General features: G+C 43.2%; 1 protein-coding gene across 2 annotated transcripts in view; it reads left to right on the plus strand.

Moving 5' to 3' along the window:
- Window positions 1-514: 514 nt before the first annotated feature.
- The window catches only part of fam117bb (family with sequence similarity 117 member Bb), a 226590-nt gene continuing 207693 nt past the window's right edge, over window positions 515-19411 (plus strand). For both annotated transcript variants that reach the window (XM_060828106.1, XM_060828107.1), the window contains exon 1: window positions 515-1288. In XM_060828106.1, the coding sequence (XP_060684089.1) occupies window positions 679-1288 (610 nt within the window). In that variant the 5' untranslated portion in view covers window positions 515-678. The remainder of the gene's footprint in view (window positions 1289-19411) is intronic.

A 19411-nucleotide genomic window follows, 5' to 3' on the forward strand; every position in this document is an offset into this window, starting at 1 on the left:
CTAGATGCAAGTGGGGGTGGCTGGTGGAGTCAATATTGGGTCGTAACAGATGGAGTACCTCTTGAAATGGGAAGACCCATTGGGTTACAACGAAGACGGTTTCCCCATCCATGTAAATCAAAGGGATTCGATGGTTTTCCTCGGTCCGCCGCTAGAATGTGCGGTTTAACCGAGCAAGAGCCGGACCTCGGCTCCTTCCCTCCGCCCCTCAGAGACAGGCTCAGGCCTGCTCGGCGGCGGCGGCGGCGGTGACCGAGTGGGCGTGGCGAGCCGCGCGTGCCCCGCGCCGCTCGAGCCGGGAGGGGCGGGCCCAAGCTCCCGGCGCCAGCCAATCAAACGGGGGAGGGCGTGCGGTGCGAACGCGGGCGGGGCGTGGCGTCCGCGAGCGGCGTGGGCGGGGCGTACGCGCGTGAAAGGTCGGTGGGGGTGGGGGGGGGAGCGAGAGGCGGTGTCTGTAAGGCTTCGTGAGCGCGAGCGCGCGGCCAGACTGGTCCTGGCTGAGGGGAGGGAGAAGGTGGTGGGACGGGAGTTGGGTGAAGGACGGAAGAAAGAAAGAAAGCAAACGTACTGAACGAAGACGTTTTCACTTCACCAACCGCCATCCGCGTTGGCGTTCACAACCAATAAACAAAGCTGCCGGGGCGCGTGTGTGGTTTTTTTTGTTCCTCCTCGAGGAAGATGGCTCAGCGGGTCCGTCGGAACGGTTCACCAACCAGCTCTGTGAGCGGCACTAGTAACAGTGGTAGTAGTGGGGGAGGAGGTAGCAGTAATGGTGGTGCTAACAATAGTAGTAACAGTACTAGCGGCAGTGGTAGCGGTGCTGGCCGGCCTCAGCCCATGAGGGCCACCGTGCCGTTTCAGTTGAAACAGGGCAGCCCGACGAGGTGTTGCGCTGGTGGAGCGGGCAGGCAGCAGCAGCAGACGGCCTCCTCGCGGAGCAGCCCCACCAGGACACAGCAGCAGCAGCAGCAGGCGGCCACGGCCACCTCGCGGAGCAGCCCCACCAGGACACAGCAGCAGCAGCAGCAGGCGGCCACGGCCACCTCGCGGAGCAGCCCCACCAGGACACAGCAGCAGCAGCAGCAGCAGGCGGCCACGGCCACCTCGCGGAGCAGCCCCACCAGGACACAGCAGCAACTGCACCCGGCCACCACCACCTCATCTCCTTGCTCCTCGCCCACCCCTCATTGGGCCTCGGGGGCAGATTCTTCACGGGTCAGACACAGGAAATCTCCAGAACACAAGGGCTCCCCAGAACGGAAGAGCCCCAACTCTCCCATTTGCAAAGGTACACTTCCACCTGCTCCTAACGCAGTGAATGAGAGAGTGGGTGTGGGATTGCTGTTTAACAAGTTTTTGGTTATCCTTCGAAGGAAGGTGCTGGTTGAAGTTTAGTTGTCTTCGAAAGAAGATTAAGTGTGAAACTTTCTGGATGAGCCAATGCAAGTTTAGAAATTGAATATATTGAGTTGTTTCCAATTCCCTATATTTTCTTCCACTGTCACGTTTCTCCTCATGAGGGCATTACCAGTTTGAATATGGTTGCTCAACTATTTGAGAGTGGAGTGGCAAGAAGATTGCTCAATGAAGAGTACTATACCCAAGCAAAATCCTATTCTCCCTTGAATGGCCACACATACATACATCTTAGCAGGATTGTTTGACCTTGGTCAAGAGTTTGGCCAACTTACTTTTACTTTTTCTCTGTATTTTTGTGCCGTGCCCCCCAAATAGTTTGGGCACTGGGACCAAATGTGATAGTGAAACTGCTGCCCCTGGGTGAGATGAGCTAATGAAACACAGATTGCAGTTCATTGAGTTGTAAAGTAGTTTCTCCCCAGACCCAAACCTTTTGGGGTGGGGAAGAGGAATGAGGCTGCTCTGGGTCATTTAGATTCATAAAGATGTACAGCATAGATTCTGGATTAGAGTGGTGCTGGGAAAGCACAGCAGTTCAGGCAGCATCCAAGGACTTTCTTCCCCACCCCCACCCTCCTCTCATTTATCTCTTCACCCTTTGGCACGCTGCCTCTATTCCTGACGAAGGGCTTTTGCCCGAAACAACATAAAACATTGTTTTTAACCTACGTAAAGCATGGAAACATGCTGATCAGATATCCTAACTCAATCTAGTCCCACCTGCCAGCACCCAGCCCATATCCCTCCAAACAGTTCCTATTCATATATCCATCAAAATCCATCTTAAATGTTACAATTGTACCAGCCTCCACCACTTCCTCTGGCAGCTCATTCCATATCCATGCCACCCTAGTATGAAAAGGTTGCCCCTTAGGTCTCTTTTATATCTTTCCCCTCTCGCCCAAAACCTATGCCCTCTAGTTCTGCACTCCCCAACCCCAGGGGAAAGACTTTGCCTATTTACCCTATCCATGCTCCTCATAACTTTGTAAACCTCTATAAGGTCACCCCTCAGCCTCTGTCGCTCCAGGAAAAATGGCCCCAGCCTGTTCACCCTCTCCCTATACCTCATTCTCCAACCCTGGCAACATCCTTGTAAATCTTTTCTCAACCCTTTCAAGTTTCACAATACATTTCCAATAGGAAGGAGACCAGAATTGCACATAATATTCCAACAGTGGTCTAACCAAGGTCCTGTACAGCTGCAACATGACCTCCCAACTCCCATCCTCAGTACTCTGACCAATAAAGGAAAGCATACCAAACACCTTCACTATCCTATCTACCTGCGATTCCCCTTTCAAGGAGCAATGAACCTGTACTCCAAAATCTCTTTGTTAAGTAACACTCCCTAGGACCTTACCATTAAGTGTATAAGTCCTGCTAAAATTTGCTTTCCCAAAATGCAGCACCTCACATTTATCTGAATTGAACTCCATCTGTCACTTCTCAGCCCATTGGCTCATTTGGTCAAGATCCTGTTGTAATCTGAGGTAATCCTCTTCGCTGTCCACTACATCTCCAATTTTGGCGTCACCTGCAAACTTACTAACTACCTCTTGCATCCAAGTAATTTCTGTAAATGACAAAGAGTAGAGGACCCAGCACTGATCCTTGTGGCACTCCACTGGTCACAGGCCTCAAGTCTGAAAAACAACCCTCTGCAACCACGCCACCCTCCGTCTTCTACCTTTGAACCAGTTCTGTATCCAAATGGCTAGTTCTCCCTGTATTCAATGAGATCTAACCTTGCTAATCAGTCTCCCTTGGGGAACCTTGTCGAACGCCTTACTGAAGTCCATATAGATCACATCTACTGCTCTGAACTCATCAATCTTCTTTGTTACTTCATCAAAAAACTCAATCAAGTTTGTGAGACATGATTTCCCACACACAAAGCCATGTTGACTATCCCTAACCAGTCCTTGCCTTTCCAAATACATGTTCATCCTGTCCGTCAGGATTCCCTCCAACAAGTCGCCCACCACAGAGGTCTGGCTCACTGGTCTATAGTTCCCTGGCTTGTCCTTACCACCCTTCTTAAACAGTGGCACCACGTTTGCCAACCTCCAGTCTTCTGGCACCTCACCTGTGATATCGATGATGCAAATATCTCAGCAAGAGGCTCAGCAATCACTTTTCTAGCTTCCCACAGAGTTCTCGGGTACACCTGATCAAGTCCTGGGGATTTATCCACCTTTATGCACTTCAAGACATCCAACACTTCCTCCTCTGTAATCTGGACATTTTGCAAAATGTCACCATCTACTTCCCTACAGTCCATATCTTCCATATCCTTTTCCATAGTAAATACTGATGCAAAGTACTCATTTACTATCTCCCCCACTTTCTTTGAGGGGCCCTATTCTCTCCCTAGTTACCTTTTTGTCCTTAATATATTTGTAAAACCTCTTTGGATTCTCCTTAATTCTATTTACCAAAGCTATCTCATGTCTCCTTTTTGCCCTCCTGATTTCCCTCTTAAGTATAGTCCTACTGTCTTTATACTCTTCTAAGGATTCACTTGATCTATCCTGACTATACCTTACATATGCTTCCTTCTTTTTCTTAACCAAACCCTCAATTTCTTTAGTCAGTCAGCATTCCCTATACCTACCAGCCTTTCCTTTCACCCTGACAGGAATACACTTTCTCTGGATTCTCGTTATCTCATTTCTGAAGGCTTCCCATTTTCCAGCCATCCTTTTACCTGCGAACATCTGCCTCCAATCAGCTTTCGAAAGTTCTTGCCTAATGCCGTCAAAATTGGCCTTTCTCCAATTTAGATCTTAGATCGGGTCTATCCTTTTCTATCTATTTTAAATCTAATAGAATTAGTGTCACTGGCCCCAAAGTGCTCCCCCACTGTCACCTCAGTCACTTGCCCTGCCTTATTTCCCAAGAGTAGGTCAAGTTTTGCACCTTCTCTAGTAGGCACATCCACATACTGAATCAGAAAATTGCCTTGTACACACTTAAGAAATTCCTCTCCATCTAAACCTTTAACACTATGGCAGTCCCAGTCTATTTGGAAAGTTAAACTCCCCCTACCATAACCACCTTATTATTCTTACAGATAGCGGAGATCTCCTTACAAGTTTGTTTCTCAATTTCTCTCTGACAATTGGGGGGTCTATAATACAATCCCAATAAGGTGATCATCCCTTTCTTATTTCTCAGTTCCACCCAAATAACTTCCCTGGATGTATTTCTGGGAATATTCTCCCTCAGCACAGCTGTAATGCTATCCCTTATCAAAAATGCCACTCCCCCTCCTCTCTTGCCTCCCTTTCTATCCTTCCTGTAGCATTTGTATCCTGGGACATTAAGCTGTCAGTCCTGTCCATCCCTGAGCCATGTTTCTGTAATTGCAATGATAGACCAGTCCCATGTTCTTAACCATGCCTTGAGTTCATCTGCCTCCCCAGTTCGGCCCCTTGCACTGAAATAAATGCAGTTTAATTTATTAGTCCTACTTTGTCCCTGCCTGCCCTGACTGACTCTCCTCTGTTCTCAACTGTACCAGTCTCAGATCTCTTTCCTCACTATCACCTCCCCCACCTTATTAGTTTAAATCCTCCCGAGCAGCTGTAGCAAATTTCCCTGCCAGTATATTAGTCCCCTTACAATTTAGGTGCAATCCATCCTACTCGTACAGGTCCCTTCTACCCTAAAAGAGATTCCAATGACCCAAAAATTGAATCCTTCTCCCATACACTAGCTCCTCAGTCATGCATTCATCTGCTCTATCCTCTTACTCCTGCCCTCACTAGCTTGTAGCACTGGGAGTAATCCAGGTATTACTACACTCGAGAGCCTTCTTTTTTTAAAATTGCTACCTAACTCTCTGTAATCTCCCTTCAGAATCTCAATCTCTTCCCTTCCTATGTCGTTGGTTCCAATGTGGACAATGACCTCTTGCTGGCCCCCTCTCTCCTGTGAGACATTCTGCACCCTTCTTGAGACATCCTTGATCCTGGCACCAGGGTTGTAATACACCATTCTACTTTTTTGCTGCTGGCCACAGAAACGTCTGTCTGTACCTCTGACTACAGAATCCCCGAACGCAATTGATTTCTTGGAAGCTGATGTACCCCTCGTTGCATTAGAGCCAGTCTCAATACCAGAAACTTGGCTGTCTGTGCTACGTTCTCCTGAGAATCCATCACCCCCCTACATTTTCCAAAACAGCATACCAGTTTGAAATGGTTATATCCACAAAAGAGTCATGCACTAGGTGCCTACCTCTCTTACCTTTCCTTGAGTTAGGCCATCTATGTGACTCTATCCGAGACCCCCACCACCACCCTCTTCTATAGCTGCCGTCCATCACATACCGTTGCTGTTGCAAATTCCTCCTCGCTTCTAACTGTCTCTCAACAGATCCATTCGATCTGGTAAGATTCTCATTCAACAGCATTTATGGCAGATATAGTCCACAGTAACCCTTAAACTCTCTTTAAACTCCCACATCTGACAAGAAGTACATATCACTGTATTAAAGGCTATTTTTGCTCCTTCACAATCTACAGACCCAGAAAATAACACCAACTTATTCCTCTACAAAACACTGTCCCAGGTTAAATTAATAGTTATGACTTATATTTTAAGTTTAATCAAGAGACATATCTGCAAAAAATATGATCAAGAAAGAACCCACTCGACTCACTATTGCAGCCTTTCTGTTGGACACACTTAAAACAACAATTAACAAATCTGGTTCTGTGCTGTGAACTTTGCCCAAACAGGTTCCTCCAAGATTATTTGTGAATTTCACTGTTCGTTAACTTTTCCAGACGCACTCCGATGTCCAGCAATATATGAATTCAAAACAGCAATCTCTCTTTTTTCTCTCTCCTGCACTGTCCTCACAAAGTGCTTCCTTTGTCTGTTTTTCTCCCTTTTAAAACTGCTGTTGTTTTGACTTTTTTTCCAAAGTTCTAAAACAATGCAATAGCATATGAAATAGTAATTGCTGCTCCTGGAAATCTAGGAAATCACCTCCAGCACCTAACATACCTCAAAAAAAAATGAGCAGTTGTTACAGCCAGAAATTTTTCCCATTCTCTATCTTGGATTACCCAGAACCCATCCCTTCTATGCCACGAGAATGTTGGGTATGCACCTGGAGATGTCAATTATTTTCATTTTTCTCTCCTACCCCGAAGACTAGGGGGAAGAAATGAATCACCATTTAAGGCATAACTATTTTTCATTGCTTTATCCTTTGGTATCTTAAAAAGTGTTTTTCTCTGAAAGAATGAATGTTTCCTGCTATTGTTTTTATTTGAGAGTGTGACTCAGCAAACTGATGCTAATGGTTGGGAACAGGGTAATTCCATATATGGTTCCACCACAGGACATTGGTTTCATTGACTTCCAAATTAAATATTTTAAATTGTGGTTCATATGTGACTAATTCACTTGAAAAAAGGGGTAAATTAGATCTATTGCCAAGTGCACATCTATGTTGCTTTTTAAATCCAATCATGGTTCTTCAATAGTCTTTGATTTTCTGATATGAAAAGCTTAGGAATTTAGTTGTTAGTTGAGTAGTTTTTGTCATTTGTATCATATACAACTGATACAGCAAAAATGAGTGTATTCCTCCAGTACTAATGGTGCTACATTGACCGCATAGTGTATAAGAAGAGCAAAACATGCAAGATTCTGTGTAACAGAAGAATGATGAATGATAGACATTTTTCTAGCAGTAATATGAAATAATTTCAGGTGGGAAAGAGTCCGATTACACTGTTAAGGAGCCTCATGGCTTGGGGGAAGAAACTATTGCACAGGCTGGCCATGAGAGGCCATATGCTCTGGTATCTTCTGCCAGATGGGAGAAGAGTTTGAGCGAGGGGTGCGTGGGGTCTTCCACAATACTCTTAGCCTTTCAGTTGCAGTTTGTGGAGTAGATATCTGTAACGGAGAGAAGAGAGAACCGATGATCTTCTAAACTGTCCTCATTATTCATTGTCGGGTCTTGCGTTCTGGGGTGGTGCAATTCCTGAACCAGGCATGATGCAGCAGCTCAGGGTACTCTCAATGAACCCTCTGTAGAATGTGGTGAGCCTGGGAGGTGGGCTTTCCTCAGCCTGCGCCAAAAGTTGAGACGCTGCTGGGCTTTCTTGGCTATGAAGCTGGTATTGAGGGTCCAGGTGAGACACTACCAGGTGTACACCAAGAAATTTGGTCTTCATGGAGGAGCCGTTGATCTCCAGCGGAGAGTAGTCGCTCCATTCCCTTCTGAAATCAATAACCATCTCTTTCATCATGTCTACGTTTAGAGACAAGTTGTTGGCTTTGTACCAGTCCGTGAGCTGCTGCACCTCCCCTCTATATGCGACTCTGTTTCTGCTGATGAGACCCACAATAGTCATAAAGCAGCAAACTTGATGATGTGATTTGACCTGTGCATTAAATATAGTTGTATATTTAGTCGGGTGAATAACAGTGGGCTGATCTCACACCCCAAGGGGACTCCATGCTCAGTGTGATGGTGTTAGAGATGCTGTTCTCAGTCTGGACTGACTGAGGTCTCCTTGTCAAAGTCCAGGATCCAGATACAAAGAAAGGTATTTAGGCCTAGCAGAATCAGTTTTCCGATTATGTGTTTCACCTGTATCTCATGCGGATTGGAAAATATTTTCAATGCATTCTTGTTTTATCCCTAGCTTTCTTTTAACAGGCAGTGCATCTCTCCCTGGTCAGTTATCCATTTGCAAGAGATTAATTCCCCAATACTTCTGTTCTCATTATATTTCACACTCCTCTTTAATTAGAATGTCTGCATCATCCCTCTCCTTTGTGAAGAGACAAAACACTCAGAAGAGGCCAAAGTGAGGACTGCAGATGCTGGAGATTAGAGTTGTGCTGGAAAAGCACAGCAGGTCAGGCAGCATCCAAGGAGCAGGAAAATCGATATTTCGGGCAGGAACCCTTCATCAGGAATACTCACAAGAGCCCTGCCCTCACCTTCTGCATTGGCCCTTAAGTTATCAAGTACACATCTGATTAGTTAGTCATCCTTTTAATACACTGATAAAGCATTTTTGGATTTTTAAACATTTTATTTGACAGTATTTTGCCCATATCCTCTCTTTACTTTCATAAGGTGGCACAGTGGTTAGCATTGGGCAGCACGGTGGCTCAGTGGTTAGCACTGCTACCTCACCGCCAGAGACCCGGGTTCAATTTCCGCCTCAGGCGACTGACAGTGTGGAGTTTGCACGTTCTCCCCATGTCTGCGTGGGTTTCCTCCGGGTGCTCCAGTTTCCTCCCACAGTCCAAAAATGTGCAGGTTAGGTGAAATTGCCATGCTAAATTGCCCATAGTGTTAGGTGAAGGGGTAAATATAGGGGAATGGGTGGGTTGAGCTTTGGCAAGTCCGTGTGGACATATTGGGCTGAAGGGCCTGTTTCCACAGTAAGTAATCTAATCTAATCTAAATGCAGAACTGAAGTCGATGAACAGTAATCTGACGTAAATGTCCTCCTTCTCCAGGTGGGTGAGGGCCAGATAGAGGGTGGTGGAAATGGCATCAACTGTTGAGCAGTTGGGTCAATATGCGAACTGCGAGGTGCCCGCTGAGGGGGCTGCAGGGTCTTAATATACCTTATCATGAGCCTCTTGAAGCACTTCATGATGATGGGTGGAGGCGCAACAGGGCAGTAGTTGTTGAGACAGGACCCTGAGGACTACTTCGACACAGAGACAATGGAAGTGGCCTTGAAGCTCATTGGAACTGTGGCACAGCTCAGAGATGTTGAAGATGTCCATGAGAGCATCCGCCAGTATTGTCAGAGCATCCTCTGGGCACTCTGCAGGGATGTTATCTGGTCCAACAGCCTTACGTGGGTTGACTCTGCATTGGGCTTTCCTCATGTTGACCGTGGCAAGACCCAGTACCTGGCCATTGGACAGGGATGTGGGCTTCCTTGTGCCATGTCGTTTTGTGCATTAAACCATGCATAAAAATTGTTCATGCTACTGTTAGCACTGTTAATACTACCTGTGTAAGTTGAAGTGCAAATTGCTTGTTTCGATCATGTGACTTCTAATATCTCAAGGTTCTTTTTGAAAAAGTGATGAATGTTTGAAAACCAGTCTTTTTTTTAATGGTGTGTATATAGGAATGAAAAAATACAGGAAACATTTGGTGCGTCTGCTAGCAAATTGAAAGATGTAAACTGCGCTAGCATTTCTGGTAGATGAGCCTTTGTCAGAATTTGTTATCTATCTGAAATGCTAACTCGGTTTCGCCCTTCACACATGCTGGCCACACTGCGAAGCCCTTTCATTTTTTTCTTTAAGTATTTGCAATGTTTTTCTATCAGGTTTTTGGGATTGTGGTAAAATATGGTGGTGAAAATCACCAGTGGTTCTTGTGGTTAGGTTTAACTGTTGGCTGTTGAATGAAAGTTTATTTTTATATTTACCAGTACACTATTTTGGTCTTTTGAAGTTGTCCCTTTAGAATGCAGGTAATGGTGGCAGTCCTTGACCAAGTGCAATAAGACCCAGCCTCATTGAGGCTTGGGCTGTTAAATGGCAAGCTATTTGTGCTACAAATATAAGGCAGTAACAAATCTCTGGAAGACACTCTGTGACACTTTGGCACTCGAAAATATCTTCACTGAGTCACCCGCTATATCGTGGGGGTTACAGTTGACCGAATCGGAACTGGCCGAGTCAAAAAAGAAATCATCGATGCAGAACAGGAATTCTGCAGCTAGGAGCACATCACTTCGCTCATCATGGTTTGTCCACCATATGCAAGGCATATCAGGGGTCTGATAGAATACTTGTCTTAATGCGTGCAGCTCCCAACAACATTTGAAGTTTGACATCCATTAAGATAACACTGTGGTTGGCAATCCAACTACCACCTTCAGCATTTACTCCTTCTGCCACCGATAATTTGTACCTACAAGATTTATGGATGACTTGTATTGCAGCAAATCACCAAGCCTGCTTTGATAGCACCTTCCACGCCCATGGCCTCTATGATGAGTGCAACAGATACGTAAGAACCCATCTCCAGCAGTTTCCTTTCCAAGCCCCACATCATCCTCACTTGGAACAATTTGGTTCTTCACTCACTGACTTTGGGTCAAAATCTTGGCACGCTTGTTACCAATACCAGATGGTTCAGCAGTAAATGAGCAACGATCTTAAGAGAAATTAGTGAGCAATTGTTTTTGGTGAAATACTTCATTTCCTGTGAAGAAAGGAGATGGCTAAAATGGGAAATGCTCTTCTTTGGTCCTGGCCCTTTTTAAAAAAAAAGTCAGATTACACAGCTCATGTTAACTGTCTGATCATTCTTGTATATACTTTTTTAGATACTATTTGTTTTGTTCATGATTGAAAGAGTTGCAAATAGCTATTAACAGAAATATTGACTTCAAACTTCAATGTGGCAGTGCAAATCTTCCAGTCTCTCATCACTCATTTGAATGTAAATGAGTAAAAACCAGTCTGTTTAGATTTAGATTACTTACAGTGTGGAAACAGGCCCTTCGGCCCAACATGTCCACACTGACACACCGAAGTGCAACCTACCCAGACCTATTCCCCGAACACTACGGGCAATTTAACATGGCCAATTCATCTAACCTGCACATCTTTGGACTGTGGGAGGAAACCGGAGCACCCGGAGGAAACCCACACAGACACGGGGAGAATGTGCAAACTCCACACAGTCAGTCGCCTGAGGCTGGAATTGAACCCGGGTCTCTGGTGCTGTGAGGCAGCAGTGCTAACCACTGTGCCACCGTGCCGTGTTGTTTGTCATATTTAAGTAAAACGTCCTTGATATCTTTTATGTGCATTACAGAATAATCAGAAGATGCTGCAACAGATGTTGTTAAACAATTTGACTGTATTTCTTCTCAATGTTGCTCAATCCCCTCTCAGGCTTAGTTGACATTGTTAGAGATGGGTCATGCATAGAGTCAGACAGATATGCAACCTGATCATTCAGGTTGATAGTTATCCTAAAGTAATCTAGTCTCATTTGCCAGCACTTGGTCCATATCCCTCCAAACCCTTCCTATTCATATACCCATCCAGAAGCCTTTTAAATGCTGCAATTGTCCTAGCCTCCTCCACTTCCTCTGGCAGCTCATTCCATACACGAACCATCCTCTGTTTGGAAAAAGTTGCCCGTTAGGTCCCTTTTAAACCTTTCCCTCTCATCCTAAACCTCTGCCCTCCAAGTTTGAACTCCTCCAGCCTGCGATTCGACCGTGTCTATTTACCATATCCATGCCCTTCAGATTTTATAAACCTCTAAAAGAAAATAGCTGTAGCTCAAACCACCCAACCCTATAAATTACTGGGTAATCATCCAGAGAACTGCACTGATCCAGAAATGAGTGCAAAATCCATTGTGCTACCTGAAGAAATTAAATTCAGCAAAATTGCAACAAAAAATCTGGAGTTAAAAATAATTGCATCAGCAGTAATGGTGATACATCTGTTTGGTCCAGGCTGGAGTCATAGAGATGTACAGCATGGAAACACACCCGTCGGTCCAACCCGTCCATGCCGACCAGATATCCCAACCCACTCTAGTCCCACCTGCCAGCACCTGGCTCATATCCCTCCAAACCCTTCCTATTCATATACCCATCCAAATGCCTCTTAAATGTTGCAATTGTACCAGCCTCCACCAATTCCTCTGGCAGCTCATTCCATACACATACCACCCTCTGCGTGAAAAGGTTGCCCCTTAGGTCTCTTTTATATCTTTCCCCTCTCACCCTAAACCTATGCCCTCCAGTTCTGGTTGCCTATTTACCCTATCCATGCCCCTTATAATTTTGTAAACCTCTATAAAGTCACCCCTCAGCCTCCGACGCTCCAGGGAAAACAGCCCCAGCTTGTTCAGCCTCTCACTATAAGCTCAAATCCTCCAACCCTGGCAACATCCTTGTAAATCTTTTCTGAACCCTTTCAAGTTTTACAACATCTTTCCGACAGGAAGGAGACCAGAATTGCATGCGATATTCCAACAGTGGCCTAACCAATGTCCTGTACAGTTGCAACATGACCTCCCAATTCCTGTACTCAATATGTTGTATATAATTCTGGGTATCACAATTTAGAGAAGATACAAAGTGTGAAGAAGGCAATTTGATGGGATGGTTCTGTGGATGAGGAATTTCAACTGAAGAAATGAGAAGCTGGTCTTTTTTGAGCAGAGAAGCTTAAGAAAATTTAATAGCTGTTTTACATCATGAGTTTACAGTGTAGCTGTTCAAAAAATAACAAAGACTGAAATGTTGGTAACCAGATGTCAAAGATTTAATATTTCCTAGAGGAAGCAGGTGTGACATAAATGGAGAAAATTTACACAACAAGAGCTTAGGATTTAGTCTGATATCATGGATACTGATTCACTGGCAGCCATCAAAAAGGAAATTGAAAAATTACTTGAAAGAAGGAAAAGGAATACAGCATTACAGGGTAACAGCAGGGAAACAGGGCAAACAGAATTGATTTTTGCAAGTGCTAGTTGAGAATCGGTGGACCAGTTGCCTGGTTTCTGTGCTGTCGAGTTCTGTGATCCTTGATTGTCTAATCAGGAGCACTTTGACCATTCATTAGAAGGTTGTGTTTGAGGAGAGAAATTCTGGTATGGAAAGAGGGATCAAATTGAAAAGGGGAAAATGTTAGGAATAAATGTCAGTGCACCTGAACATCAGCGACTGCAGTTTTCTACAAGAAGAGTCTTCAGTTGTGAGCCTGGATGTTTTTATTCCCCTCAACTTGATTAACCGCTTTGTACAGGGCAATCTGCCAGTGAGTGGAAACGTATTCAAGTAATGATGGACTCTTAAGGAACATCCAATTCTGAATTCAATATTGGATTTTATTTAAATCAATATGGAGGGAACAATAGGTTTCAAAAAAAGAACTGAGCGACATTCAAGATAACTGTGAATGTAGAAAATGAAAGTGTGTCAATTAAGGTAATTGGCTGATTTTTCTGACTGTACTCAACCAGTGTGGGCTTACAAAACTCCATAATCTCCAGCATTCCAGATTCTGGGATTGGGAAACACTTGTTGAACAATCTAGAGTGAGCTAACAATTGATCTTAAATTGACTTAGTATATCTTGGAGTGTGTATATTTCGGTTGCAAATAGCTGCATATATTTGTATGCAAGGTCTTGTTCTCTGCAGGTGCAGATATTCCTCCTTTAATTTATACTCCAGCTTAAGGGGTAATTTTCATAGTGCACACTCCCTGCAAACCTTGATCAATCAGTACCCTGCTGCAGGAAAAATTGTTCCCTTTGAAATTTAGTGGTATTGCCAAATATTGTATTCTTTGAGTGGGAAGCTTCAGCAGCTTTTTTTCCCAGTCATACTTCAGTTATGTATCACCAAGCTGTCGTCTTATTTTAAGTGAGTTGAACACATGGGAATGATGAATGCTGAAGAGTTAATGGGATTGTGGTTGAAGATTCCAGGTTCTGGCGACTGACTGTGTGGAGTTTGCACATGCTTCCTGTGTCAGCGTGGGCTTCCTCCGGGTGCTCCAGTTTCCCCTCTCAGTCCAAAGAAGTGCCGGTTCGGTGAATTGGCCATGCTGAATTTCCCAGAGTGTGGCTAGGTGTATCGGTTATGTGAAAATGAAAAAGTAATATGGTAGGAGAATGGGTTGGTGTGGACTTGTTGGGCTAAATGGCACTGTAGAAATTTTAAGATAGGTAAAGACATTTATCCCTGAACTAGTCTGTAGAGAAAGAATGTCATTCAGCCTCCTGACCCTCTTCTGCCATTTAGTGTCAACAATTTCAAGTTGCTAACTTTGAAAGGCATTCAGGAGAATGAATGCTAAGTGTTACATCCTTAGACATGGATGAAGATTGAGATTAACTCAACCGCTGATCAAAGACTTGGAAAACTTAATTATAAGGTGCACCTTTATGGGCAGTTTTTTTATCAATAACTGTTTTCAAAAATTGGGAGCAGTTACAAATCATAAGTGGAGTGATGCGTAGACTTCGGCAAATTTTCATAAAAGTTGCCATTTGGCTGGCAGACACAATTTAATACAGGCCGTTGTTGAGAATTGAGAGGGGGTAAGTTATGCTGGTTGTGAATTAAATGAAGGAGATGCTCTTGATGAAACAGGAGGGAGGAAAAAAAATCTGTACTTAGCTGTGAGGCAACTCGTAAGAAAGAGTGCCAAATCTGCATATTTGACAATGTGTTTTCAAATATGAGTTGTCAAATTTGTGTAAGAATTATTACAGCACAAAATGAGCTTTTCAGCCCTTCATTTTGACACTATCTCTAGATAATACATTTTCCCATCTTCTCTCCATAGCCCTACACATCGCTCTTCAAGTAATTAAAAAAAATAATTCACAGAATTAGTGTCGCCAAAAAAGATAGGGGAAACCATATGGGTTTTTCCAACAATGGAAAATGGATTCTTGGTCGTCATTTGAGTTTTCCAAATTTTTTTCATTAAATTCAAATTCCACCAACCCCAGGTCTCCAGAATGTTAGCTTGGTCTCTTGATTAACAGTGCAGTGAGAAAACCACTGCCCCCCTCAATCCCAGAAATAATATTTTTTAGTGTTTTGATTGAAGCTGCTTCCATCTCACATTTTGACAGGTCATTACAAATCTTAGTCAGACTTTGCATGAAGATATTTGTCCTGATCTTGCTATGATTTGTTTAATCAATTAACTTATTTTGGTATCCTCCTTTTGTCAATCTTTTTATAAGTGACCAAAAACTCTCCATATCTACTCCATCCAAAGCTCTTGCAAAATGAAAACCTTTATCAAGTCTCCTCTTAATTTTGTCTTTGAAGTGAAATGGTCCCACTTTCTCCAAATTATCTTCCTTATCCCTAGAATAATCCTTATTTCTTTGCTGTGCACTATGGTATTTGTGCATCTTGCCTCAAGTATGGTGGTCACTGGTGGATATAATGCTATGGTTGAATTCGTGCCTTAAATATTGGGGTCCATCTTAGACTATAATGCATACTGAAGTGTTTAGTACAGTCTTAAACTGTGTTCTTGGGAGAATGCAGTTACTGGGAAGCTCCGAGTATTGTTCAGACCCTACTAGTCATGAAAGAACTATAAATCAAACTGTAGGAGCTTAGCAAAGGTATTGGTCATTGGTGAAGCTTCAGTTGATGCTGTACTGTCGGAGTTCATTAAGCATGGGAAATTGGCAATTCTGCAGTAACTGCATAATTTCTTTCTGCTAGAAGCAGAAGCTATTGCTTGAGGATTTGCAGAATGCAAAAAATTGTGGTCCTTTCTGAGAATGGGCAACTGCAGTATTTTAACCAACTATTGAAGCGTTTCCCAACTGAACATCATACGAATATACTTTACTCTATTTTGCCCTTAGCCAAAAGCCCAGTACACTTTGTAAATGGAAGGTCCGCAATCACAACCTGGTGGCTGTAAGTGAAATGCTGAGTAAAGGCAACCATTTGTATTACTCCTGCACCTCCAAGTCATTGTATAATACCTCTGATTCCTGATGAAGGGCTTATGCCCGAAACGTCGAATTTCCTGTTCCTCTGATTTGCCTGACCTGCTGCGCTTTTCCAGCAACACATTTTCGGCTCTGATCTCCAGCATCTGCAGACCTCACTTCTTCCTCTTTGATTTTACCAGGCAATGGACTGTAAGAGCGGAGATGGCCCATTTCTACTAAAGTTTACTGAAGCTGCTCAGGATGACCTCTTCCTGTAGCAATATGATGAGTGAAATCAGCTGTGACAGTGTAAATCTGGAATCCTATGAGGTCTTGCAGTGGAGTCATTAGTTGTATTCTGGCCCCACTTTGTTGTTTTTTGTTTTTTTATTATTTACTTCATATAGAGGATGTTTATTTGGGTATTAAAGCTGATGATGCTGTTCAGTTTTGTCTGCCTGAGATCTAAGGCAAAAATCTAGTCTAAGAATTTTGCTATCATGATCATGCCGCACAAAATTTTATGCTTCGATACACCTTCAGTGCCAATTGGCTGGATTGTCATGCTTTGAAAAAGATTAACATCAGGAAGACACAATTCACGGTCACAGGACATCACTGTCAATCAGTAATTAGAATGCTATGCTGGAGACAATTGATAAATTCACATGCAACATCAATCACTAGAAATCTCATATTGCAAAATTAATATGCTCATTGTAAAATATGTGGTGATGTCCAAGCTGCATAAGAGTAACATGGCTGAGAACACCATATTTTAAATTTGCAAAGCCTCTTTCCTTAGGGAATTCCTTATATCAGTGCGATCTGTGCAACATAAGCAGGGGAAATAAATCAATAATTTCCGCATTTTGGCTAGCTTGGATGTACTTTACGGATCTCTTGGCAGGATAAGGTAATCAAATTTGGGGTACCCGAGCACTGATCCTGTCAGCATACGCTTGCCTTTAAGCCAATGTTCTGACTTGACCATGTTCATCAAGCGATGAATGCACTCATCCATAGACCTTCAGTGCAGTGAACTGGATCATGATCTGTTGATGTCCATACCTCATCTCATGGATTGCTGCAAGCAAGATAGGAAGATGGTTGATTGACGTGAGGCAGCCAGAAGATAGTCACAGATGGTTATGATCTCAAGAGGCTGATTGGGCATTAGAAGAGGTGAACAGAAATTTAAAGCTTAGCTGACAGAGCACCAGCAAGTCTTGACCCTTAGCCTGCATGATTAATTTAGACATGGTTTTATTGAACGATGGAGAAGGTGCAATGTGCTGTATAGGCTGCTGTTATTTCTGCCTACTTTGTAATGCAAAAGTAGATCAAATGTGTTTGTATGTAATACTTGAACAGCACTTAAGCATTTAATAGTGTTTGTAAAACTAATTCTTAGCTCAAAGGTCATGCTTGAAGGGTTGAAAAGAAGATAATAGTCATAGAAATGTACAGCACAGAAACAGTCCAACTCGTCCATGTTGACCAGATATCCAAAATTAAGTTGGTACCATTATCAGCATTTGGCCTATATCCCTCTGAATCCTTTCTATTCATATAACCAGTACCCCAAGTCATAGCTTATTTTTGAATGTTCTACAGGTGCTACGTGGCTGCCACTGTGTTTTGTCTCCCAAGCCCGTTTTAACTTACGTCAGATGGTTCCTTTGAGTTTGCCTTGATATCATATGTCAATTTTTAATCAGTGGTTCACTTATGTCATGGAAAGAGAACAGAACTCAATTTTCACAATTTAATTTAGTGCCGTGATGCAGTTCTATGCCTTCACAGAACTTTCAAGGTTACAAGTTTGCTAATATCAACCATCATGCAGATTAAAGTGGAACATTTTAGAACATCTGTGCTTTTCAAAGAAATCTGTTTAGAGGAATTGAGTGTTGTCCATGGTTTTAACCTGCACAGAGAGACATGTAAAGCTTGTTATCCAGATAGGTAAAGGGAATGTGAAGTAGATGCTATTTTTATGTTAGCTGTTGAAAGGCATATCAGGAGTATCCAGTTGTTGTAGTGTGAGGTGGCTGTTTCTGCAAGTAGACCTCTATTATCTTTCCTTCCAAATGCTCAGCTTTTTTTTAAGCACTTAAGTGGTGCAGTTAATCAAACAATTTTGAGTTCCATTTATAATTTTTAGTCAAGCAGCCCATACCTACCTGCACAAGACCTAGACAACTCTGAAGCCTGTTAGAGATTCATCTCCATATTACAAGTTCAAAATAAGCTAATTGGAATGGTCAACATTTCACAGGAATTTCAAGGTCTTTAATCTTGAGCATTAGCGCTGCCCAAGCTGACAGGGCATTAGTTGCTCTAGGGTGGCATTCAACAGCTGACCATGATGGCTTTTCATTTGAAGTTTCTGTGTGGAATTCTACCACTCTTTTTGCTGAAGTAATTATTTTCCCATTAATTTCACCTGTACTCTCAATTTCAGTTGTTTGGACATTGAAAGTTGATTTATCTGTGTAGTTTTTCAGTGGGAATTCTGATTGAAGGGATGCAGCTTCTTTAGCTTAAAATTAAATGATTGTAGACTTTGTCTCTGGTTTGCTTTCTGACTTCATGTATGGGAAATATTCTTGCACACTGTGAAATGGCTTCATTTCATGCCATGGATTTGTGGTTTGACACTTGCGTTTGCTTGAACCTACGAGTGGAACATGTTGTGTTACTGCTATTGGTGAGTTCTTGACAGAACTCTTGACGTTAATACTTTACAATGATATGCTGGCTCAACGATTGGTACTGTCTCTCAATGCTGGGAAACCGGGTTCGATTCCAGTTTGGGTAACTGGAGCTTGCACATTCTCCTTGTGTCTGCATGAGTTTCCTCCAGGTGCTCCATTTTCCTCCCAAAGTGTGTGGAACCACAGGAGATGAAGGCTACACTAAATGAATATTTTTGCATCAGTTTACTGTGGAGAAAGAATGCAAGATCAAGAATGTGAAAAAATAAATAGCGACATCTTGAAAACTGTCCGTGTTACAGAGGTGGTGGTGCTGGATGTCTTAAAACGCTTAACAATGGATAAATCCCTAAGACCTGATCAGAACTCTGGGGAAACAAGCAAAGTGATTGCTGGGCCCCTTTTCAAGATATTTGTATCATCGATAGCCACAGATGAGGTGCGAGAAAAATGGAGGTTAGCTAAAGTGGTGCCTGTATTTAAGAAATGTGGTAAGGAAACGCCAGGGAACTATGGACAAATAAGCCTGACATTGGTGATGGGCAAGTTGTTGGAGGGAATCCTGAGGGACAGGATTTACATGTATTTGGAAAGCCAAGGGCTGATTAGCCAACATGGCTTTGTATGTGGGAAATCATGTCTCACTAATTTGGAGTTTTTTGAAGAAATATTTTTGAAGAAGGATTAATAAGTGCAGAGCAGTGGACGTGACCTATATGGACTTGGGTAAGGTGTCCAACAAGGTTTCTCATGATAACACAGGTTCAATCACATGAATACAGGGAGAACTTTCCATTTGC

This window comes from Hemiscyllium ocellatum, chromosome 7, assembly GCF_020745735.1.
Source record: "Hemiscyllium ocellatum isolate sHemOce1 chromosome 7, sHemOce1.pat.X.cur, whole genome shotgun sequence".
NCBI lineage: Eukaryota > Metazoa > Chordata > Chondrichthyes > Orectolobiformes > Hemiscylliidae > Hemiscyllium > Hemiscyllium ocellatum.